The 24,657-nt window shown below is 45.9% G+C and overlaps 2 protein-coding genes across 2 annotated transcripts; both read left to right on the top strand.

Moving 5' to 3' along the window:
- The first annotated feature begins 7,028 nt into the window (after positions 1-7,028).
- LOC119046536 (sialic acid-binding Ig-like lectin 5) lies at positions 7,029-9,816 on the top strand. The gene is made up of 8 exons (XM_053659681.1): positions 7,029-7,083; positions 7,158-7,538; positions 7,771-8,040; positions 8,283-8,330; positions 8,525-8,779; positions 8,864-9,148; positions 9,507-9,642; positions 9,780-9,816. Exons 1-8 carry the CDS (start codon positions 7,044-7,046, stop codon positions 9,814-9,816), a joined length of 1,452 nt encoding a protein of 483 aa, XP_053515656.1. The 5' UTR covers positions 7,029-7,043.
- Positions 9,817-17,032: 7,216 nt separating this feature from the next.
- On the top strand, positions 17,033-21,935 carry LOC119050498 (sialic acid-binding Ig-like lectin 5). The gene is given in 10 exon segments (XM_053659744.1): positions 17,033-17,143; positions 17,218-17,592; positions 17,825-18,094; positions 18,349-18,396; positions 18,592-18,671; positions 18,673-18,847; positions 18,932-19,216; positions 19,426-19,525; positions 20,805-20,895; positions 21,417-21,935. Coding segments are annotated over 10 exon segments (1,668 nt in total). The 5' UTR covers positions 17,033-17,094; the 3' UTR covers positions 21,612-21,935.
- The last annotated feature ends 2,722 nt before the right edge of the window (positions 21,936-24,657 follow it).

Raw genomic sequence — 24,657 nt, 5'->3', positions numbered from 1 at the left:
ACAGAAGTTGACAGTCACAGCGTGGAACTAGGAGGGCATTCGTTCACCACATCCACTACACGAACCCCAGTTTCCATGTGGTAAGAAGTCTAATTGTTACTCTTGTTTTGGTAACAACTCATTTAATCATCTTGCTCAGAACTTGCACTAAAAATAACAAGATTCATTGGGGGAAAAGTAAACAAAAAGAATAAAATTGCTCAATGTAGAAGTATAGAATAATTAAAAGCAAATAGAAGTTGGAACTTCTCAGGTCAGTATTTGGGGGAATGCTTTAATCCAGAAAATGAGACAGAATATCTAAGTCAAGACACCAAAGTTTTCAATGGCATCTACCCACACTGATCCTGTAGCTTTGGTTCTGTGGCCTTGGAGGCCTGGAAATGATAGTCATGATTCTGGCCCTGCCCAAGGTGGGCATTTTCAAAGGAGACCATTCCCACATTGAGTAGGTATCAGGACCAGGGTGAATCAAAGAAAACCAAAGATGAGGAGAAAGTCTGATCAAAAAGAGGGGAAGAAACAGAGTACATTCCAAAGAGGAGCATTGTTAAATGGAAGTATCAATAGCAACCATGGAAATCAGAAGAAAGCAAATGCTATCTTTAACCATCACTTTATAGTCTATGCTCAGTAGAGATGATGCAAAAATGAGGAAGTAATGCAGAACCTTTGGATCAAATAGATGGGGAAAATCATTGCCAGTAGAATGAAAATATACTTTGGAAATTCCTGACAATAATAACAGCTAAGTCCAATGTGGTTTGGTGGGTAAATAGACTTTATATTTTCTCATAGTCACACATTATCTAGGAGGTGAGAGAGCTTTTCATTTACTAAAACTTTGGTAAGTTAATTATTTATGCAGTAAGTTTTATGGTACTGACTCTACAAATAGGGTCATAGTGTATAATGAAATAGAATACTTAAAAACTTAGTAAACCAAAGGAAAGGTGACTACAAAGAGAAATGCCACTAATGTGGCATTGTTGGCACATATGTAAAATAGATATAATGTCGGAAACTTATGTTGAATACAATTGGATAAAAGCTTCAGTTAAAAATGGAGGGGCAGCTTGGATTAGTAGTATGCACTTTGTAATACATGCTTCTAAATTACAAGGATAGAAAATGTCAAAATTTAGAGAAGACAAGATTATAAATGGTACTAAGATAATAAAAAGAAATCTGGAGGAGTCTTCATTAGGTCACACGAAAACCGCATCATTACACCATTACATTTATATGAACCTCTATAGCAACTATCTTGTTGAAGAATAGATGTGCAGGTGTTATGATTACATGGAAAGGCAGAAAAATAAAGGACCCCAAGTGTCAATATGGTGGTAACCAATGAGGGGCTTGGAGACAAAAGGAAACAAAGAGACATTTTCAGGTTCCTGGGGAGCCTTCCTGTTTGATTCTTGACTTAAGATATGATCCCATAGAGGAACTTATATGTTTATATACTATAAACTATTGTAATAAGATACCATATTATATATTTATAATATTTACAAACATAATATTATATGATTATAATACAATATAATAAAGTACTGTAGGTTATTAGTTATAATAATCACTTATATATATTATATTTATAAGACATATTAATACAATGTAAACTATAATTATTATATAAGGTTACAAAATGTTGACTCTACATATATTTTTCATATGCAATATATATAACATATTTCAAGCCAGGAAATATCTTAGGTTCCAGTGGTTGCCTTTTGTGGAAAAATTAGAAGGAAGAATAACATTAAACAGCATATTGACAAATCAGAGGGATAAGAGGAAAAGCACAGACATGAACCCAGCCCACTGCCACCCCTTCTCCTACTCACCTTCTGAAGAAGGGCCCTGCCTTTCCGAAACCCCTCCAGCCCAGGGGCCCTGCTTATCTGAGTCTCAGGCCCTTGTGACTGTGAACTGAGGTGCCTGGCACAGCGAACCCAGGTGTGCTCCAGGACCACAGACAGCTCCAACCCTCTACAAGGGGTCCCCTGGTCTGGCAGGAGGATGGGGCGCCCCCTGGAGGCAGAGGCTTGACCTGCCTCACGTGGAGGTAAGACTGGGAAATGAAGCTGATGGCATTCTATCCAACAAGACACAGGTGCACCCAAACTCGTCCTCAGTCTCCCCTTGGACACCCTCACATCCTAGAGAATAGGAGCCCTAGCTACAGAGAAACAGTGCATTTCTCAGAGGCCACTGGGTTCTATGCCCTCATGGCTGACTCCAGAACTCCTACATCAGACCCTTGCCCACCTTCTTTTCCTCACAACAGTGGGTTGATACTTTCTTTTTCCTTTAACCCCATTCTTGTACTGTCACAGGGCTCTCTGTAAGAGGAAACATGATCTGTGAGTCGTTTCTGTGCCTGGCAGTATCCAGGCCCAATTCAGCTCAAATGAAGAAATGAAGAATCAGAAGTCTGGTTGAGATGTTGTATTTGGAGCTGTTAGGTCAGTGAAATAATTTCTAAGTTTCAATTCATTCTACATGAAGAGAATATATCGAGATTGGGAAAGGCTTCTGTGGCCTCAGTGAACCACATCAGGGAGAATGTTATCATGAAGGACAGATCAAGCCAGGCAAGGTCAGGAGAGAGTGGATGTGGGGTAAGGAAAGTGAGATTCAATAGACCCATAGAGATGGGAGGCCTTTCCTGTCTGGAGGAACTGTAAAGAAGTTAACAAGTGAGAATTCAAGATCCTGGGAATCCCGAGAATAGTCTTACAGCTGGACATGAGTCCAGTGGTTTTCTAACCACAAACTGTGAGAAGAAATCCACCAGCATCACCCTCACCACTGAGGCTAAAGTCAGGGCTGCCCTTCTCAGTTCAAGCCTCTGAGCATGAGGGGCCCCTTGACCTGAGTGACTTCAGCCACCCCTTCCTGAGGCTTCTTCTGTGGCCAGACTTGGGCTGAGGACCAGGACAGAGAGAGGACTGGGTTTCAGGTAGGTCCTGGCACTCACACCCTCGTGCTCCCTCAGGTATTCTGGGAAATATGAGAGAGCAGAGAGAGACCACACTTGGTCCGTTCTCTGAGAGGGATACTTAGGACAAGTGACATGAGTGGCAAGTGGGATGCAAAGAGGCCATCATGACAGGCTGTCACCAGAACTAGGTGAGAAGATGTCAGCCTTCCCTCCCCTTCTTGTCACTGGGAAGGACAGCTTCTTGCACAGGGCAGGTTTGGGATACTAACCTCCAGAAAGAGTGATAGGTAGAAATCTACTGCTTCCCAGAGAGCAGGGACTGACCCTGTGACCTCAGGAGTGCTGGACATGACCCTCCAAGGCCACATGATGCCACTGCCCATGTATGTGGGGTGATAGGGCTGTGGGACACTGTCCTTCCTCTTTACTGGGGAACAACTTAGAGAAGCATCAGGGCTGAATTGCAGGTGTGAGGATTGGGGACACATGAGTACCAAGTGCCTGTGTTTCCTCACACTCCCATCTCCTCTCATCTCAAAATCTATGGGTTTACTATAGAATAGTCTGCAGCTTCTGGTTTAAGAAAGAGGCCAAAATATACCATGATCCCCCTGAGCTGAAATAGATTGGCTCAAGAGCTGCAGGAGGTGACCAGGAAGTTTGGGCCAATTCAACCTCCTTGGGAACCTCCACCTGTGATGGTTACATGAGAAACACAGGTGTCAAATGGGGAGAGCAGGACATGGGTCCTTCAGGAGAAGACTACTTGGGAGATCCTGTCACAAAGAGGAAACACCCTCTGTGTTTGGGACACATAAAGTCAGAGCCTCAGACAGAGGGCAGAGTGAACATGAAGAACCCTCCTGGTGTCACACATTTCTGAGCTATGTCTCTGTCCCCTCCCTCCTGCTGACTTAGATACCTGATATCCACACTCCGTGGACCCTGGGGTCTGGGCACAGGGGTCTGGTGAGGGAGCATGACATTCAACCTTTACTGGCAATATTTGACCCTGAGTCCAAAACACATCTCATGATTCAGAAAGTCCTGTGCATCTATGTACCTTCTCCACCTGGGACCCCAGGGTGTACTCAGTTCTTGTTATGCTGCTGGTTCTGGGAAAGAGCCATCCTTGTTTTTCTATCATGATTTTCATGCTGTTGACTATGACATCTTATATAACATTGTTTTTTTCCTTACTGTGATAGAAGAATGCATTTGCATTTTCGAATTTGGTTTTGTCTTTGGTACTCTTGCTAACTTTTGTATTAATATTTGATATGTTATCTTATATACTTATGAATTTTACTATATATGCAATCTTTTATGAAAAATGACAGCTTTGTTTCCCTTTCAAATTTTATAGCCTGTATTGATCGGTATAGCCTTTATAGACTAGGACCTGATACTACTGCATTAGATGTAATGTTTGCTGAAGACGCTGCCTATTTCATAGGGAAATTCATTTTGATTCTTAGTTTTCTCTGAGTTTTGTCATGAAGGTATTTGAGATCACCCAATGCTCCTGCATTATATCCTGAGATTTAATCAGTCAAGGGCAGATCAGGATCACTGAAGTCCCACTATGGATTTCAACAGCAGGAATTTAACGTGAGCAATCTGTTATGCTGATGTTGGGGCACACATGGAGCAGAAGTGGAACTCTGCCTGGAATACTTGGGCCTTCTAATGGAACCCAAGTACCCAGCCTCAGTTATTTAGTATATATATGTGTGTGTTATTGAGATATAATTTCTATATGACTCTAGTGCAGTCTGAAGTCGTACTTAATGATCTGATAGATGCATTTACTGCTCAGCACAGTGTGTCTTCTTAAATATCCACCACCACATAGACTTACACACTTTTTACTTGTGCTGAGAACTTTTAATATTTTCTCTCAGCTATATTTAGCAATTGTTAAATACACAATGTGGTGTTATTAAGTACATTGTTGTAGGTAATGGTATTAATACTCACTGTTATTGACCACAGGCACCATCCTGTACATTACAGCCTCAAAATTTAATTATCTAATAACTGCAAGTTTGCACTTTTGATTACCCTCAACCCTTTGGCCCACTCCCCACCTCTGCCTCTTTCCACCAGCAATCTTTTGTCTCTATTGTGAGCTTGACTGTGAAAAAATTTTCACATTTGAGTGAAATGATATGGGCTTCTCTCTGTCTCTTCACTGCACTTTGTCTAAAGCTTTCATGGTCCATCCACACATCACAAATGGAAGGATTCCCTTTCATTTTATAACCTGAACATCTTCCACTGAGTATATAGTGCATTTTCCTCATTCATTTATCAACAGACACTGAGGTTGCATTCGGATCTCGGCTGGTATAAATAATGCTTCAAGGAATACAGGGGTGCTTATATGTTCTCACGTTAGTGTTCTCACATCCTCCAAATGAATACCCAGAAGTGGAATTGCTGGATCTTATGGGAGCGCTATATATAATTTTGAGGAACTGATGTAGTGATTTACATACCAGCTGCCCCTACTTACATTCCCAGGACCAGTGCAAGAGGATGTCCCTTTCTGTACATTCTGGCCAACACTTGTTATTTATTGTCATTTTTTAAATCAAGCTTGAAATTTGTTAGACCCCTCAGTGATGTGAATCATGGGGACACAACCATGGAAACACTGCTTCTTTTAGTCCTTTGCTTGCACAAGACAATCTTCTTTGTAGTCCATGAAGAGCCCAGTGTGACATGGGGGCAGATCTAGTTACCTCTGGTTCCCATGTTCCCTGTGGCAGGGGCAACCCCAGGTGTTGTGGAGCCTGATATTTATACTAATGTTGAGATCACTGCTTTAAAAGAAGGCAACATGTGGCACCCGTGCATTTTTCTGAAATGACAAAACACATCACAGGAAGTAAGAAGAGCTAAAATGTTGTAATCTAAGTAAGTAATTCAGACTATTACAGACTACTTTCATTAGTAGTGTGCCGTTGCTCTGTGGCACACCTGAAGGAAACATATTCTCCATGTTCATTGATTGATACTGCTTGATTGCCTCTTCATTGGAGAATTATCCTGTATTATAGTAATAAAAATTAATATCACATTAGTAATCATTATTGACTATTAAGTACAATTATACTTATACAGAGAAAATAAAGAGAATTCACTATTTCACTTGGCACCATTCTGACATTTCTTTTCCTCGTGCAGAGTTTAAGAAACTTTTTAAAAACTACACAACTTGTTACTGGAATGTCAGAATTCTTCACATCATTGTCATATTTGGGAAATTGTTCATTCAGTTTCTTCCTCTCCTAAAAGAGCAGTGAGGTTGCAGATTATTTCTAGATCTCACTGGAGCCCTTGCTGGGCCTTTGAAAAGAGGTGGAGTATGTGAGGGGCCCTGAGGACTGGGCTTCCATGGGATTAAGGCTGCAAATTTCCTGCTGTGCTGAGGGCCACCCTTTGGGGTACCCACCGAATGCGTTGAGATCTCCCAGCACATTCCCATTTTCAGGCTGCCTGTGTTGCATCACTGCCAACAGACCCTTAGACCCTGGAAGACCATCACTTGTGCATCGCAAGTCACCAAAGAGGCCTCAGAACAAAGGGCTCTAGGACCCAGCTTCCCCCTGAGTTCGACCCTCCACTGAACCTGGGTCTAAATTCCTTCCTCTTCTACCAGCACTTGGTGGTCTAAAGGAATTTTAAAAATATCCTCTTCTAGAAGGTTCACAGCTGGAGGGTGGGTTCCCCCAAGTCACTAGGACAAGCTCTACCATGATGACACCTGGGTGACCTCCCTTTGCCTTTAAACTTTCTCTCCAAGGTGATCACACTCAGATTCACATCAGGATGAGCCTCTGAACCTCTGGGGTCCTGGGTATATGACTTGGAGGATGCAGTAGAGGGCTGACATTGAGACAGGATGATTTCTGAGCCACCACCCCCATGGCCTGTGGAGCCCAAGTTCCCCTTCTGGGCCTGGCCACACTCTGTCACCCATGGCTTCCTGTTCAGGCGTCACTGACCCCACCACAGAGCTGGGTATTTTCCTCACTGACACAGGGATTTGGACCTGCTCTGCTCTGCCCTGTCAGATGCAGACATGATGCTCCTGCTGCTGCTGCTGCCTCTGCTGTGGGGTGGTGAGTGGGCCTGGGATGGGGAATGGATGAGGGAGAGGGGCTAAGGCTGCAGCTGAGCCTCTGTGTCCCCCCAGGGTCCCTGCAGGAGCAGCCAGGCTATGAGCTCCAAGTACAGGAATTGGTGAGGGTGCACAAGGGTCTGTGTGTCCAGGTGCCCTGCTCCTTCTCCTACCCGTGGAGTTCATGGTATTCCTCTACCAACCCCTATACCTACTGGTACCGGAAAAGGAACAACACACATGATGATGAACTTGTGGCCACAAACAAGCCATACAAACCAGTGAAAAGAGATCCCCGGGAACGATTCCACCTTCTACAAGCCAGGACCAACAACGTTTGTTCCCTGAAGATCAGAGATGCCAAGTACACTGACACAGGAACCTACATCTTCCAAGTGGAGAGGGGAAGGGTGAAATATACGTACCAAGATAAGAAGCTGAATTTGCAGGTGACCGGTAAGTCAGTGGCCCAGGAGAGAATGCTGAGACATGGTACCTGTTCTTACAACAGAAACGAACAGGACACTGAAATCCTCCATGATTCAGGTCTTGGGCTCAGGGTGGTCAGAAGGCATAGAACTCTGGGGTGACCTTAGGTCCTGAGTCAGGTGTCCCTCTCTGGTTTATACTTTGAGTTCCTAATCCTCTGAACCCAAACACTTCCATGTCTCCTCCTCGGCTCCAACAGACAAACCAGACATCTTCATTCAGGAGCCTCTGCAGGCTGGCCACCCCACACAGCTGACCTGCAGCCTGCCAGAGTCCTGTGAAGTGGGAAGACCTTTCACCTTCTCCTGGACGGGAGCTGCTGTTGACTCTCTGAACCCCCAGAACCTCCACTCCTCAGTGCTCACCTTTACCCCGAAGCCCCGGGACCATGGTACCAACCTCACCTGTCAGGTGAAATTGCAATGGCCTTTGGTGACTACAGAGAGAACCATCTGGCTCAATGTCTTCTGTGAGTGTTGGAGGGATGGCTAGTTTCCTGACAGCAGTGGGACTGGCATGTGCACATGTGTGTGTGTGTGTGTGTGTGTGTGTGTGTGCAGGAAGCTGATGTAACCTGAGAACACTAGTGCATGGATCTCAGTGCAGCTGGGGAGTTGGCCAGAAAGACAGCAATCCCACCTTCCCAGTTCCCACCATCCCTCTTCCAGATGCTGGTCCCCTCTGAAGTGGGGCCATATCTTTCTGTCCCAGATGCCCCAAGGAGCCTCACCATAGGCGTGTCCTCCACAAATGTCACAGGTAGGAAAGAACCCCTCTCTGGGGCTGGGCCTGAGTCTTGTGCTGCCACGGTCCTGAGGGCAGATCACAGTGTGAATAGGATCAGATATGGGAGAGACAAGCATGAAAATCATCATCCTTCCTCACACTTTGTGGGTGGGTGGCTGCCCTGTGTTCTCTTCTCTACCTCCTGCTCTGTACTTCTCTCCCCAAAGCATTCAAGATTCTGCAAACCACATCCTTTCCCATTCTGGAGGGCGAGGCTCTGCAGCTGCTCTGTGTGGCTGACAGCAACCCCCCTGCACAGCTGAGCTGGTTCCGTGGGTCCTCAGCCCTGAACACTGCCCCCATCTCCAGCACAGAGATCCTGGAGCTGCCTCGAGTGGGGACTGGGGAAGAAGGACAGTATACCTGCCAAGCTCAGCACCTGCTGGGCTCCCAAAGTATTTCTGTCAACCTGTCTGTGGTCTGTGAGTGTGAGGAAGCCTGGGGGCTTGGCGCCTGAGTCCTGGGCAGGCAGAGGCATTGCTAACTTTTCTACATGCTCCCCACAGACCCCCCACAGCTGCTGGGACCCTCCTGCTTCTGGGAGGATGAGAATCTGAACTGCAGCTGCTCCTCTCGAGCTCAGCCGACCCCCTGGGTGGGCTGGCGGCTGGGGGAGAGGCTGCTGGAGGGGAACCACAGCAATGCCTCCTACATGGTCACTTCCAGCTCAGAGGGGCCCTGGGCTAACAGCTCCCTGAGCCTCCAGTCCCAGCTCAGCGTCAGCCTTGGACTCAGCTGTGAGGCGCAGAATGACCACTGGGCCCAGAGCACCAGTGTCCTGCTGCTGCCAGGTCAGAGACCTGCTGCGGGGGGAGACTGAGAGAGAAAGGAAGGAATCAAAGAGAAGATGGAGCTGGGAAGAGGGTTGGCCTTGGAAGGGGGAGATTTGCTACTGGATCCTCCATCTCTTGTTTGAACAGAACCTACTGCAGGTTCTGCAAAAAGGTGGGAAGACAAGACAGAGTCTTGTGCATGGGTGGGCTCATTGCGCTTGTCCCTGGAGGGAGAAGCCCTGAGCCTGTCCCAGCCCTCAGCTCCCAGTGTCCTGGAGCTGCTACATGTAGGGGGTGGTGGGCAGCCAGGTCAGGTGTTGGGGCTGTGGGAAGACTGAAAGCTGTGGTAACAGCTTTACCCCTTCCTTTTTTCCAGGACGACCCCCTTCCTGCAAATGTGTGACTGAGGAGCAGCAGGGCTCCTGGCCTGTGGTCCTCACTCTGACCAGAGGGGCCCTCATGGGGGCTGGTTTCCTCCTCACCTATGGGCTCACCTGGCTCTACTACACCAGGTGAGCATCTCTGTCTCTCCACAGAGAAAGTCAGTGATTTGGCTCCAAGTTCCAGGTGGGGCTGAGTGGTCCCACCTTCCCACAGTTAGAAGTAAAGTTGCCAAATCCCTGAGCTGAGATCTGTGTTGATCCCACAGGTGCGGGGGCCTCCAGAGAATGAGGCCGAAGTTCTGATTGAATCTCCCTTCTTGTGAAGACAGCACTGAGGTGTGTCACGGAGTCCACAGGTGTGGTTGTGAAACATCAGTTTCACCTTCTGCCTGGGAACTCCTGACTCACCTGTCTCACTTGTACCCTTGGGGTTTTAGTTTGTGTAAGTAACTAAGTGATGGCAAGCAGAGTCAACGGCAATAAAAGAAGGTTTTTATTTATTTTGTTTCCTGAGAGGATATCCCGCCAGGCTGGGCAGGGCCCTGGGGGAAGCACCAGATTCCCTCAGGGAGCAGATGGAAGTGGGGGGCAGACCAGCCAGAGTCTTTATTGTGGTTTCCAAGGGAAATGCAATGCAGGACAGGGAAAGCATTTAAGATCAGCTATTATGAAAAAATCAGGCATGTTTATTTCCTTGATCCCAGCTCCTGGGTGATTGTAGACAGACTGGGGTGATTGGGCATATGGGCTCAGGATCTGGTGGCTTGCACCTGATCAGCTGTTCCTAACGGAGATCTTTCTCCTGTCTGTGAGAATTGGACAGTCCTGGAAGACACTGTGTCTTTTTGTTGAGGAGGGTTTTTAAAATTTAAAAGCATTATAAGATACAAAAATGAACCACAAATGATACACACCCATGACAGCTCCTTTGGTGCTGCCTGTGCCTCTCCCATTTGACTTGTCTTCTCTCTCCCCCCACCCTCTGCTCCTGTGTCTGCACCCCAAGGCCCAGGAAAGAAATGAACTTGGGGTCTCATCCTCCCATTGCCCAGAAGTTACCTGGTTAGCACCTGAGTTTTTCTTTCCCAAACAACCCCATCTGTATAGACATTCGTGCACAGTAGAGTCAGGAGCACAGCTCTTCCTTTCTTTTTTTTTTCTCTTAACTTGTGAGTTTCATTTTCTATCTTTTATTATTTAAATATATTTTATTGATTATGCCATTACAGTTGTCCTATTCCCTCCCTTCATTCTTCTCCACCCTGCACACCCCCTCCCCCACCATTCACCCCCTTTAGTTTATGTCCATGTGTCACAAGTTCTTTAGATTCTATATTTCCCATACCATTCTTGCCCTGCCCCCTATTTCCTACCTACCATCTATGCTACTTATCCTCTGTACATCCTTCCCACTTCTCCTTCTCCCAATCCCCTGTTGCTAACCCTCCATGTGATCTTTATTTCTATTGTTTCTCTCCTGATCTAGCTGTCCTCTTAGATTGCTTTTGTTTTAGGTGTGGTTGTTAATAACTTTGAGTTCGCTGTCCTTCACTTGTTAATATTTTTTATCTTTTCTTTCTTAGATAAGTCTCTTTATCATCATATAGTAAGGGCTTGGTGATGATGAACTCCTTGAACTTGACCTTATCTGAGAAGCACTTTATCTGCCCTTCCATTCTAAATGAAAGCTTTGCTGGATAGAATAATCTTGGATGTAGCTATTTGGATTTCATGACATGGAATACTTCTTTCCAGCCCCTTCTTACTTGTAAGGTTTCTTTTGAGAAAGCAGCTGGAAGTCTGATGGCCACTCCTTTGTAGGTAACTGTCCCCTTATCTCTTGCTGCTTCAAGGATTCTCTCCTTCATTTTAATCTTGGCTAATATAATAATGATGTGCCTTGGTGTGTTCCTTCTTGGGTCCAACTTCTTTGGGACTCTCTGAGCTTCCTGGATTTCCTGGAAGTCTATTTCCTTTGCCAGATTGGGGAAGTGCTCCTTTCTTATTTGTTCATATTAGTTTTCCACTTGTTGTTCTTCCTCTTCCCCTTCTGGTAGCCCTATAACTCCAATGTTGGAACGTTTAAAGATGTCCTGGAGGTTTCTAAGCCTCTCCTCATTTTTTTGAATCTCGTTTCTTTATCCTTTTCTGTTTGGTCATTTTTTTCCTCCTTCTGGTCCATTCCATAGATTCGAGTCCCAGTTTTCTTTCCATCACTATTGGTTCCCTGTGCATTTCCCTTCATTTCAATTAGTTTAGCATTCATTTGTTCCTCTAATTTGTGACTAAAATCAACCAGTTCTGTGAGCATCCTGATCACCAGTGTTTTGAACTGTGCATCAGACAGGTTGGCTATCTCTTGGTCGCTTAGAGTTATTGGCTCTGGGGCTTTGAGCTATTCTTGAGCTTTAATGTTTTGGTCTGCTGGTTCCTGTTACATATGATGGGTGGAACCTTAGGTGTTCACCAGGGTGGGGTGACCCAGTTGCTGAGTTGTGACACTATATGTGGGGTGAGATTAGAGAGGCTCAATGGCATTTGTTCAGCTCTATCTCGGATTTTGGTCCCCTCTGCTGCTTCCTGCAAGCAAACCTGGCCCCCCTGGTGCCAGCTCCCAGGTGTGTAGGACTGAGCATCCTTCAAAACCTTGTGGGTCTCTCCATCAAACTCTCTGTGAGCCCGGGAGCTTCTCCCAGCACCTCAACTCTGAAAGTTTTTCCAATTGGTGCTTTTGGGCTTTAATTCCCATCTCTGGGGCCCTCGCCTGCGCCGTCTGTCTCACTCTTGCTACTTTGCCTCATTTAAATGTGCGCAAATGTGTGACCACGGTCAGCCAGCCACTTTGTACCCTCACTGGGTCCGCCCATTGGAACCCCACACCTGGGATCTGCCAACCCCTGCCTGAGCTCCTGGGTTGGTCTGGCTGATTTTTCCTGCCTGATCTGCTCCTCCAACCCCTGACTCCGCCTCTCTTACCCGTCTGGCTGAATGGTTTGTTGTTCTTGGACTTCTGTTCAGTTCAATTTTCTGTGTTTTGGTTGAGATTTTGTTACAAAAACTTTGTTGTCTTTAAACTTGGTTGTGTGAGGAGGCACAGTGTTTCCACCTGCACCTCCCTCTTGGCCAGAGGTCCATCTCTTCCTTTCTTGTTGAAATACACCCATCTTGTGTTAGTTTCTATTTAACCATAAATAGACATTGTATTAAGTAATACGACATAAAATTTGATTTTCCTATTTAGTGTCTGTGGGTGTTTCTTGAGCCCAATAGAGAGATTCTGAGAATGACTGTGGTTAAGCTTATGGCCCCGGGACAAACTTGTCATGAGTGTTTGCAGTGAATCCATTCCTCTCCTCTAGCAGGTCTCCCTGACTCTGGATACCAAACATATAAAACGTGATCCAAATCAGCTTTAGCTCGTGAAGGATCACCAAATCAGCATTGACTCTCTGAAGAGCTAGCCCCTCACCAAGGTCAAGAGGAGGGAACCAGGAACCAGGAAGTACTCGTGTCCCATAAAGAGGGTCTCCTGTGAGATTATTCTGCAACATAGAATTGTGCATTGCACTGTGTCCTGCAGAGGGTGGATTTGTTCATGGTATTACATACCACATTTCAATGAGCCAGACCCTATCTGAAAAGTTGAATTAAAAAGACACCCTCTGGAATAGTCCCTGGGATGCGAAGTACAGCATAGGGAACATAGACAATAATAATGTAATAACTATATATGGGTTATAACTACATATTTATATAACTATAAATAATTATATATTTCCATCTGGGTCCTGGAAATATTGAAGGGAATCACTTTTTAAAGTATATGATTCTTGCTTTGGTTGGTGTGGCCCTGTTGGTTGGAGCTTCATCTTATAAACCAAAAGGTTGCAGGTGTGGTCCCCAGTTGGGAGGTGTGAAGAAAGTAGCAGACAGAGTTACAAATAATTTTTGTCATTGGTTAACACATAGTCACACATACAAACACACACTCCTCTCTCTGAGATGAATTCTGATGACTTTTCTAAAATGAGATAGGGGGCCTGAGTGACTCTGACTGAAGTGAGATAGTGGTCCTGGCAGGTGTAACTCAGTGAGTTGAGCACCAGCCTGTGAAGCAAAGGATCCCTGGTTTGATTCCCAGGCAGGGCACATGGCCAGGTTACAGGCCAGGTCCCCAGTGAGGGGTGCATGAGCAGCAACCACACATTGATATTTCACCCCCTCTCTTTCTTTCTCCCTTCCCCTCTCTCTAAAAATAAAAATGAAAGTGAAAGTGAATAAAATCTTTAAAGTGAGATAATGGTTTCTCCTTTCTCTCAGTTCACTGCTGTGTGTTGCTTAAGATGGGCCTCCTGTTCAGAGTGTTTCAGCCCGGTCTCCTCTCTGCCCCTGAGACCCTCCAAACCTGGTGCAGGTTATGTGGAAATTTATTCTTCTGCCCTTTTGTCCATGCCTATGGCTGTGGTCACAACTTCCTTTCCTCTCACTGCGCCATCTACCATCCCATCTGTCCCTCACCCCTGACCACAGGACAGAGGATGGGCCTAGGAGATGAGGCCATGTTGGGGCCACATGTGCAGTCCCCATCATAAGAGGTACCTCTTGTGTCAGGTGGTGTGAAGGCCAGAGGGAACCAGGTTGGGACAGGGGCTGGAATGAATTAATCACCAATGGTCTGTGATTTGCAATCATGACTACATAAAGAAGCCTCCATAAAAACTAAAAAGGATGGGGTCTGGGGGGCTTCAGGTTGGTGAACATATGTAGGTTTGGGGAGATAAGGCACCTTAGAAAAGCCATGGAAGCTTTATGCACCTTACTGCACACTCCACCCTCTGTATCTGTTTTGTCTGGCTGTTCCTGGGTCATTTTTTTTATTAAAAAACCTGTGGTTTCATGAGTAATATGTGGTCTGAGTCCTGTGCGCTACATTGGCAAGTTAATAAATCCAATGAGGTTGAGATTTTGGGATTCTTAGTTGTCTTCGAGTTTTGTCATGAAGGCGTTTCAGATCACCCAATGCTCCTGTTTTATATCCTGAGATGTAATCAGTCAAGGGCAGATCAGGATCACAGAAGTTCCACTGTGGATTTTAGCAGTGGGAATTCAACATGAGGAATCTGTTATGCTGATGTTGGAGCACACATGGAGCAGAAGTGGAACTCTGCCTGGAAGGCTTGGAACTTCTAATGAAACCCAAGTACCCAATCTCACTTATGTAGTATATATATGTGTGTGTTATTGAGATATAATTTCCATATGACACTACTGCAGTCTGAAGTTGAACTTAATGATCTGATAGATGCATTTACTGCTCAGCACAGTGTGTCTTCTTAAATATCCACCACCACATAGACTTACACACTTTTTACTTGTGCTGAGAACTTTTAATATTTTCTCTCAGCTATATTTAGCAATTGTTAAATATACAATGTGGTGTTATTAACTACATTGTTATAGGTAATGGTATTAATTGACCACAGGCACCATGCTGTACATTACAGCCTCAAAATTTAATTATCTAGTAACTGCAAGTTTGCACTTTTGATCACCCTCAACCCTTTGGCCCGGTCTCCAACTCTACCTCTTCCCACCAGCAATCTTTTGTCTCTATTGTGAGCTTGACTGTGAAAAAATTTTCACATTTGAGTGAAATGATATGGGCTTTTCTCTGTCTCTTCACTGCACTTTGTCTAAAGCTTTCATGGTCCATCCACGCATCACAAATGGAAGGATTCCCTTTCATTTTATGACCTGAACACCTTCCACTGTGTATATAGTGCATTTTCCTCATTCATTTACCAACAGACACTGAGGTTGCATTTGGATCTTGGCTGTTATAAATAATGCTTCAAGGAATACAGGGGTGCTTATATGTTCTCACGTTAGTGTTCTCACATCCTCCAAATGAATACCCAGAAGTGGAATTGCTGGATCTTATGGGAGCGCTATATATAATTTTGAGGAACTGATGTAGTGATTTACATACTAGCTGCCCAAACTCACATTCCCAGGACCAGTGCAAGAGGATGTCCCTTTCTGTACATTCTGGCCAACTTGTTATTTATTGTCATTTTTAAAATCAAGCTTGAAATTTGTTAGACCCCTCAGTGATGTGAATTGTGAGGGCAAAACCATGGAAACACTGCTTCTTTCAGTCCTTTGCTTGCACAAGACAATCTTCTTTGTAGTCCATGAGGAGTCCAGGGTGAAGTGGGGGCAGATCTAGTTACCTCTGGCTCCCATGTTCCCTGTGGCAGGGGCAACCCCAGGTGTTGTGGAGCCTGATATTTATACTAATGTTGAGATCACTGCTTTAAAAGAAGGCAACATGTGGCACCCGTGCATTTTTCTGAAATGACAAAACACATCACAGGAAGTAAGAAGAGCTAAAATGTTGTAAACCAAATAAATAATTCAGACTATTACAGACTATTTTCATTAGTAGTATGCCGTTGCTCTCTAGCACACCTGAAGGACACATATTCTCCATGTTCATTGATTGATACTGCTTGATTGCCTCTTCATTGGAGAATTATCCTGTATTATAGTAATAAAAATTAATATCACATTAGTAATCATTATTGACTATTAAGTACAATTATACTTATACAGAGAAAATAAAGAGAATTCACTATTTCACTTGGCACCATTCTGACATTTCTTTTCCTCCTGTAGAGTTTAAGAAACTTTTTAAAAACTACACAACTTGTTACTGGAATGTCAGAATTCTTCACATCATTGTCATATTTGGGAAATTGTTCATCCAGTTTCTTCCTCTCCTAAAAGAGCGGTGAGGTTGTGGATTATTTCAAGATCTCACTGGAGCCCTTGCTGGGCCTTTGAAAAGAGGTGGAGTATGTGAGGGGCCCTGAGGACTGGGCTTCCATGGGATTAAGGCTGCAAATTTCCTGCTGTGCTGAGGGCCACCCTTTGGGGTACCCACCAAATGCCTTAGTGACATCTCCCAGCACATTCCCATTTTCAGGCTGCCTGTGTTGCATCACTGCCAACAGACCCTTAGACCCCGGAAGACCATCACTTGTGCATCGCAGGTCACCAAAGAGGCCTCAGAACAAAGGGCTCTAGGACCCAGCTTCCCCCTGAGTTCGACCCTCCACTGAACCTGGGTCTAAATTCCTTCCTCTTCTACCAGCACTTGGTGGTCTAAAGGAATTTAAGAAATATCCTCTTCTAGAAGGTTCAGTGGTTTCAGCTGGAGGGTGGGTTCCCCCAAGTCACTAGGACAAGCTCTACCATGATGACACCTGGGTGACCTCCCTTTGCCTTTAAACTTTCTCTCCAAGGTGATCACATTCAGATTCACATCAGGATGAGCCTCTGAACCTCTGGTGTCCTGGGTATATGACTTGGAGGATGCAGTAGAGGGCTGACATTGAGACAGGATGATTTCTGAGCCACCACCCCCATGACCTGTGGAGCCCAAGTTCCCCTTCTGGGCCTGGCCACACTCTGTCACCCATGGCTTCCTGTTCAGGCGTCACTGACCCCACCACAGAGCTGGGTATTTTCCTCACTGACACAGGGATTTGGACCTGCTCTGCCCTGTCAGATGCAGACATGATGCTCCTGCTGCTGCTGCTGCTGCTGCTGCCTCTGCTGTGGGGTGGTGAGTGGGCCTGGGATGGGGAATGGATGAGGGAGAGGGGCTAAGGCTGCAGCTGAGCCTCTGTGTCCCCCCAGGGTCCCTGCAGGAGCAGCCAGGCTATGAGCTCCAAGTACAGGAATTGGTGAGGGTGCACAAGGGTCTGTGTGTCCAGGTGCCCTGCTCCTTCTCCTACCCATGGAGTTCATCTTATTACTCTACCAACCTCTACTGGTACCGGAAAAGGAACAACACACATGATGATGAACTTGTGGCCACAAACAACCCATATAAACCAGTGAAAAGAGATACCTGGGGACGATTCCATCTTCTAGAGTCCAGCACCAACAACATTTGTTCCCTGAAGATCAGAGATGCCAAGTACACTGACACAGGAACCTACGTCTTCCAAGTGGAGAGGGGAAGAGTGAAATATACGTACCAAGATAAGAAGCTGAATTTGCAGGTGACTGGTAAGTCAGTGGCCCAGGAGAGAATGCTGAGACATGGTACCTGTTCTTACAACAGGAACCAACAGGACACTGTGATTCTCCATGATTCAGGTCTTGGGCTCAGGGTGGTCAGAAGGCATAGAACCCTGGGGTGACCTTAGGTCCTGAGTCAGGTGTCCCTCTCTGGTTTATACTTTGAGTTCCTAATCTTCTGAACCCAAACACTTCCATGTCTCCTCCTCGGCTCCAACAGACAAACCAGACATCTTCATTCAGGAGCCTCTGCAGGCTGGCCGCCCCACACAGCTGACCTGCAGCCTGCCAGAGTCCTGTGAAGTGGGAAGACCTCTCACCTTCTCCTGGACGGGAGCTGCTGTTGACTCTCTGAACCCCCAGAACCTCCACTCCTCAGTGCTCACCTTCACCCCGAGGCCCCGGGACCATGGCACCAACCTCACCTGTCAGGTGAAATTGCAATGGCCTTGGGTGACTACAGAGAGAACCATCTGGCTCAATGTCTTCTGTGAGTGTTGGAGGGATGGCTAGTTTCCTGACAGCAGTGGGACTGGCATGTGCACATGTGTGTGTGTGTGTGTGTGTGTGTGTGTGTGTGTGTGTGTGTGCAGGAGGCTGATGTAACCTGAGAACACTAGTGCATGGATCTCAGTGCAGCTGGGGAGTTGGCCAGAAAGACAGCAATCCCACCTTCCCAGTTCCCACCATCCCTCTTCCAGATGCTGGTCCCCTCTGAAGTGGGGCCATATCTTTCTGTCCCAGATGCCCCAAGGAGCCTCACCATAGGCGTGTCCTCCACAAATGTCACAGGTAGGAAAGAACCCCTCTCTGGGGCTGGGGCTGAGTCTTGTGCTGCCACGGACCTGAGGGCAGATCACAGTGTGAATAGGATCAGATATGGGAGAGACAAGCATGAAAATCATCATCCTTCCTCACACTTTGTGGGTGGGTGCCTGCCCTGTGTTCTCTTCTCTACCTCCTGCTCTGTACTTCTCTCCCCCAAAGCATTCAAGATTCTGCAAACCACATCCTTTCCCATCCTGGAGGGCGAGGCTCTGCAGCTGCTCTGTGTGGCTGACAGCAACCCCCCCTGCACAGCTGAGCTGGTTCCGTGGGTCCTCAGCCCTGAACACTGCCCCCATCTCCAGCACAGAGATCCTGGAGCTGCCTCGAGTGGGGACTGGGGAAGAAGGACAGTATACCTGCCAAGCTCAGCACCTGCTGGGCTCCCAAAGTATTTCTGTCAACCTGTCTGTGGTCTGTGAGTGTGAGGAAGCCTGGGGGCAGGGCGTCTGAGTCCTGGGCAGGCAGAGGCATTGCTAACTTTTCTACATGCTCCCCACAGACCCCCCACAGCTGCTGGGACCCTCCTGCTTCTGGGAGGATGAGAATCTGAACTGCAGCTGCTCCTCTCGAGCTCAGCCGACCCCCTGGGTGGGCTGGCGGCTGGGGGAGGGGCTGCTGGAGGGGAACCACAGCAATGCCTCCTACATGGTCACCTCCAGTTTTGAGGGGCCCTGGGCCAACAGCTCCCTGAGCATCCGCGGAGGGCTCAGCGCTGGCCTCAGACTCAGCTGTGAGGTGGAGAATGTCTACTGGACCCAGAGCTCCAGTGTCCTGCTGCTGCCAGGTCAGGGGCCTGCTAGAGGTGGAGGCTGAGGGAGGAAGGAAGGGATTAAAGGGAGGATGGAGCTGGGAAGAAAGGCTGGACTGGGGCTATGTCTAGGACAGGAACCTCCATTTTGTGAATGGACAGAACCTACAGGCAGTTCTGCAAGTAGGCAGGACAACAGGACACTGAGGCCTGTCAGTGGGTGGGCTCACACCTCTTCTCTGCAGGGAGATCACTGTGCATATCAAGGGTGGTTCCTGCGGCTCTTGGAGGTGCTGGTGCCATGGCCCTGCTGTTTCTATGCTTGTGCCTCATCTCCTTTTGCATGTAAGTCCATGTCCTGGGGCAGGTACAGGGAGATGTGCCATGGGGAGTACAAATAGATGCCCCTGATCCCAGAAAAGGGAAGCTGAGTACATACAGAGGTGGTTTTTTTTGGGGGGTGGGAGGGGGATTGGGTAGCATCTTTATTAAGATAAAATTCTTATATAGTTATTTTATTTTTAAAAGATTTAATTTTTTTTTATTTTTAGTCAGAGACTAAGGGAGGGATAGAGAGAGAGAAACATCAATGTGTGGTTGCCTCTCCTGCACTCTCTTATGGGGACCTGGCCCACAGTTCAGGCTTGTGCCCTGATTGGGAATCAAACCAGTGACTGTTTGGTTCGTAGACCAGCACTCAATCCAGTGTGCCATAGGAGCCAGGGCAAATTCCTTTTTTTTTTTTTTTTTAAGCATTTTATTTATTTATCTTTAGAGGGGAAGGGAAGGAGAGAAGGAGAGAAACATCAATGTATGATTGCCTTTCGTGCATCCTCTGCTGGGAAATGGCCTGCAGGGAACCAGCCTGCAACCCAGGCATGTGCCCTGACTGGGAATTGAACCTCAGTCGTGTGGTTCGCAGGCCCACACTCAATCCACTGAGCTATACCAGCCAGGGCAAATTCTTAGATATTTAAATGGTACAATTCAATGGCTTTAAGTTCATCACAGAGTTGTCTACCCATCACACAATTAACTTTAAATCTTTTCCATTAGAACAAGATGAAAACTAAGAATCCCCTATTTGTCATTTGCCACCATCCTCACCCCGGTCCCAGATACATACTAATCTATTTCCTGTTCCTCTCGATTTGCCCATTCTGGATTTCATATAAATGAAATCATACAACCCATGATCATTTGTGACTCTTTTTTTCACATAGCATATTTTCAAGGCCCATGTTTCATTATTTTATTCTTTTTTGCTCCAAATAATATTATGTAGTAGGATGGGGCACTTTTTATTGGTCTCTTCATTAATTGACAGGTTGACATGTTGTCTCCTCTGTTGGCACTCATGAATACTTATTATTATAATAACTGATTATGATTTTTAATCATTGGTTATGATTGCTTGTGTATAAGTTTCAGTCTGTACCAGGGCTATTGTGATGTAAGTTTAGTCTTGGTCAAATACCTGGTCATCCAGGAGATGGAGACCTTCATGTCAGAAGGTCTCTGAGTCAGGGTCCTGGGATCTGGATGCCTCAGTTGTCTCACAGGGAGTGGGAGCAGCCTGTCCACCTGTGCCTGAGCCATTGTGGCTCCTAACTTCTTCCCTTAGAGTGAAATTCCTCAGGAAGCACACAGGCAGGAGACAAAAGGTCATGAATGATGAAGGCGCTGTCATGGGCATAGTCCCTTGGGTAAGTGATGTGAGTATCTTCTCATTAGGTATAGTGGGAGGGGCTGTAGGTCCACATTGAGCTTCCTTGCATTTCCCCAAACCTGCTCCTCTGTGGTCAGCTGGACAGACAGCTGGGAGTTGACTTCACCTCCATTACCCAGAGTCTAGGGTCAGCCTCCTGCCCCAGCCCTGCTGACCCCTGAGCCCATCTCACCTCTCTGCCTGGTACAACCAGCCAGAACCATCACTCCAAAACTATTACTTTCTACCTATTCTGGGCATGTTACTTCACCATTCCTCATCTTAGTTTCCCCATCTATAAATGAAGAGTGAAACTATCATTTATAGTTGGTTTCTGTGAGGATGGAATATGATTCCTAAGCCCTTGATATGGACTAAGAAGCTGAAGTATTGCAAAATTTGAATGAATGACTCATAGTTGAGTTTCTGTGAAGTGTGTAAATAAGAAACTGTTCCATCAACCCAATTTCCCCTTGAGACCATGTCTGATTTATTCTTCTCTGACTCTTTTCTGTCCCCTTCACTCAGCGTTCCCAGCAAAATCCACAGGCAGACAGGCCCCCAGACCAAGAGTTGCCCATGGGGGATGCTTCCCCATCAGGAGAGGAGCAGGATACCCAGTACGCCAACCTCACCTTTCATGGAAGAAAGCTGTGTGAGGCTCAGGACAAGGAGGCCACCAGCACCTGTGTGTACTCAGAGATCAAGAAGACAGGCCAGTGAGGACTCGCTCAGAGCTTGGTCTTGGCCAGAGATGTCACAGCCTCTGTGAGGGAAAGAAGTCAGGAACTAACTGATGAAACATGAGGAGATCTCATGCAACATTAACATTAACCACTGTAAGAGCATCTGCAGGCAGAGCAGAAAGAAGCAGGGTGACGAGAATGGAGAGACATGGGCTCAAGTGCAGACTTCAGCATTTCCTAAGACATTGTCTTCAAGTGAGTCACTTCCTTTTTTCCCCCTCAGTTTCCCTTCTGTACAGCAGACATCATACACGCTACTCAAAGGCAGCTGTGAGAATTAAAGAAATCACAACCAACAGAGGTCCAGGGCTTGCCTGTCTCTCTTTTTTGAACAGAAAGGTCCTAGTGGCAAGTCTCCTGAAGCCAGGAGTGATCAGCCATAGAAAAGATGGCAGCAACTTGTTGGTGTCATTTTACATGCAGAACTCTTCCAAGCTCCTCGGGGAAAGACACGGACACAACTGGTCTTCCAATGTAATGTGGTATTTTATAGTTTGGGGGGGTCATCTCACCTCACTTGTCCCTGTCTATTCCCCAGAACTTCCTGAGCACCAGTCCTTTTTCCATCCAAGTTATGGCCCCAACGGAATCTTTCCAAAAGCCTGTTGACTGTAAACAGGAGCTGATTATGTATTTCATCACCAAAAAGAATTTTTTCAGAGACAAAGAAAGGGCTGTGATGCAGCTGGTGCAGCCACAGTGAGCCATGTGAACATTCTGGGCAGGGAAGCAGCAGGCATGAAGCTCTTGTCACAGAGCAAAAGCAGAAGTTTGGGGAAAAGGCTGTTACCACCATAGAGCTCTGCTGTGACCATGGAGTGTTTCTAGTAAGGCTGCCGGCACCACACAGGGTGTGACAGCATCTCTGATAGGCCTCCCGATTCCTGGTGGGGTTTGTCCTCCACAGTAAAACTGGACACACCAGAAAACTGACCCCACCTTTCTCCTCCAAAATCTCCTTTTGACTTTGTGGCCTCAGGCAAAATATCCCAGACCCCTTCCCCTAGCATTTACCTCCTCACCCACCCTCTCCCCATGGCTTTGTTCCTTCAACCTTCTATGGTTATTTCTACAAAGGCTTAGCAATTTGAGATCTCCCTCATGGAGGCCACACCCCCTGGCATTCAACAGGTGCACCCCACCTGTCCTTCAAAGCTGAGTTCTTGGTCAGCCTTGGTTGAGAGGGTGGACTGAAGAAAGAGCTCACCATCTCCAAGACAGAAACATAGAAATGCTTTCTTCCTGGGGTTTTAGCTTCTTTGGTGGGGAACACTCCCCATTTGTCTCCAGGAGTCCTTCTCTGCTCTAATGGAGAGTGGATGTCTCACCCTGAAACAGGAGGGACATTTGTTATGATGTTGCTGCTGGACGTGTCTGTATCCTTGGTGGGGAGAGTCAGGACTGAAAGAAGGCTGGCTCTTTGTTCAGGGACTCCAATGCTGGACATGGACATGTGAATTGCTGGTTACAGCTACTAGCAAGATTGATTCTTTCAGGAACAAGTGTAATCAGCTATGATTTAATCTATTTTGTGTGTGTGGCTCCAAAGGCCACTTCATATTGATTGTAGACTGAGCAGGTCTTAGAAAGCTTGTCTTCTTTCTCTCCTTGTATTCTTTTCTTTTGCTTTGAGAAGTTGGAAATATCTGTATGATTCTACCTATTATTCTAATGATTTGATTCTTTTTAAAGTTTGTTCATTTGTAGATTGGTGAAATAAAACTACATTCCTCTAAAAAAATACTGCATATTCTCCCTCCTCTGTATAGTTGATCTCATTTAATTTTCTAAAGAAAGCTCCAAAACAAAATCAGCCTAAATTCGAGAGCAGTACCATAGTGTTAAGTGCTTATCGATAAGGTTTTGGCTTAAAGTACATTAGTCCCCCTTATCTGTGGGAGAGATGTTTCATGCCTGACACTGCAGGTAGTACAACATCTTATTTACACATAAATTTTTCTGTACACACCTATGATAAAGTTTAACTCATAAATTAGTCAAAATTAAAGATTAGCAGAATTACTAATAATAGAATTATAATGATATGCTGTGATGAAGGGAATATGACTGTGGTCTCTCCTTCTCTCACAATGTCTTCTTGTACTTTACTCACCCCACAACCTGTGCTGGTTGAAGATGACACAATGCCTATGTGATGAGGTGTAGGGAGGTGAATGACACAGGCATTCTGATGGAACAGGAGGAACCTGTAAGGGTGACTTGACACAGGTGATTGATAGTGGGACAATAGGTCTGATAACCTAATTGGCTACTCAGTAACTCAGAAGGGGGTAGTGTGTACAGTATGGAGATGCCAGACAAAGGGATGGCTCATGCCAGGGCAGGACAGACAGAGGTCATAGAGAATCCATCTTATTTCTCAGAAAATTGCAAAATTTAAAACATGAATGGTTTATTTCTGGAGTCTTCCATTTAGTAACTTTGGACCATGTTTGAACATGGATCACAGAAATCATGGAAAGCAAAATTGTAGATAATGGGAGATGACTGTAATACACCTGTTTTTTTCAAAGTTATTTAATGGTTGCTGCTGAAGTGTGTCTTATAACAAGAACCAAAATGGCTGGTCAAGCCACAGCATTGGCTGCTGCAGTGGAAGAAATGTCTGTGGGGGCCCAGGTGACTGCTCCAGTGACACACAACAAGCACCTGAATGCAGGTGACTTACTTTGGAAAGTAGCCCTGAGGACAGAAATTGACAGTCACAGCTTGGAACTAGGAGGGCGTTCGTTCACCACATCCACTACACGAACCTCAATTTCCATGTGGTAAGAAGTCTAATTGTTACTCTTGTTTTGGTAACAACTCATTTAATCATCCTGCTCAGAACTTGCACTAAAAATAACAAGATTCATTGGGGGAAAAGTAAACAAAAAGAATAAAATTGCTCAATGTAGAAGTATAGAATAATTAAAAGCAAATAGAAGTTGGAACTTATTAGGTTAGTACTTGGGGGAATGCTTTAATCCAGAAAATAAGACAGAATATCTAAGCCAAGACAC

Source organism: Artibeus jamaicensis, unplaced genomic scaffold, assembly GCF_021234435.1.
Source record: "Artibeus jamaicensis isolate MK-2021 breed Jamaican fruit bat unplaced genomic scaffold, CSHL_Jam_final scaffold_804, whole genome shotgun sequence".
Taxonomy (NCBI): Eukaryota; Metazoa; Chordata; class Mammalia; order Chiroptera; family Phyllostomidae; genus Artibeus; species Artibeus jamaicensis.
This window is presented reverse-complemented; position numbering and strand designations above follow the sequence as displayed.

Excerpts from the sequence above, each read along its gene's own strand:
- LOC119046536 (XM_053659681.1), top strand. The coding sequence starts at position 7,044 with ATGATGCTCCTGCTGCTGCTGCTGCCTCTGCTGTGGGGTG. Across the intron at positions 7,084-7,157 it reads GCTGCCTCTGCTGTGGGGTG|GGTCCCTGCAGGAGCAGCCA; the intron begins GTGAGTGGGCCT and ends GTGTCCCCCCAG. Across the intron at positions 8,041-8,282 it reads CATCTGGCTCAATGTCTTCT|ATGCCCCAAGGAGCCTCACC; the intron begins GTGAGTGTTGGA and ends TTTCTGTCCCAG.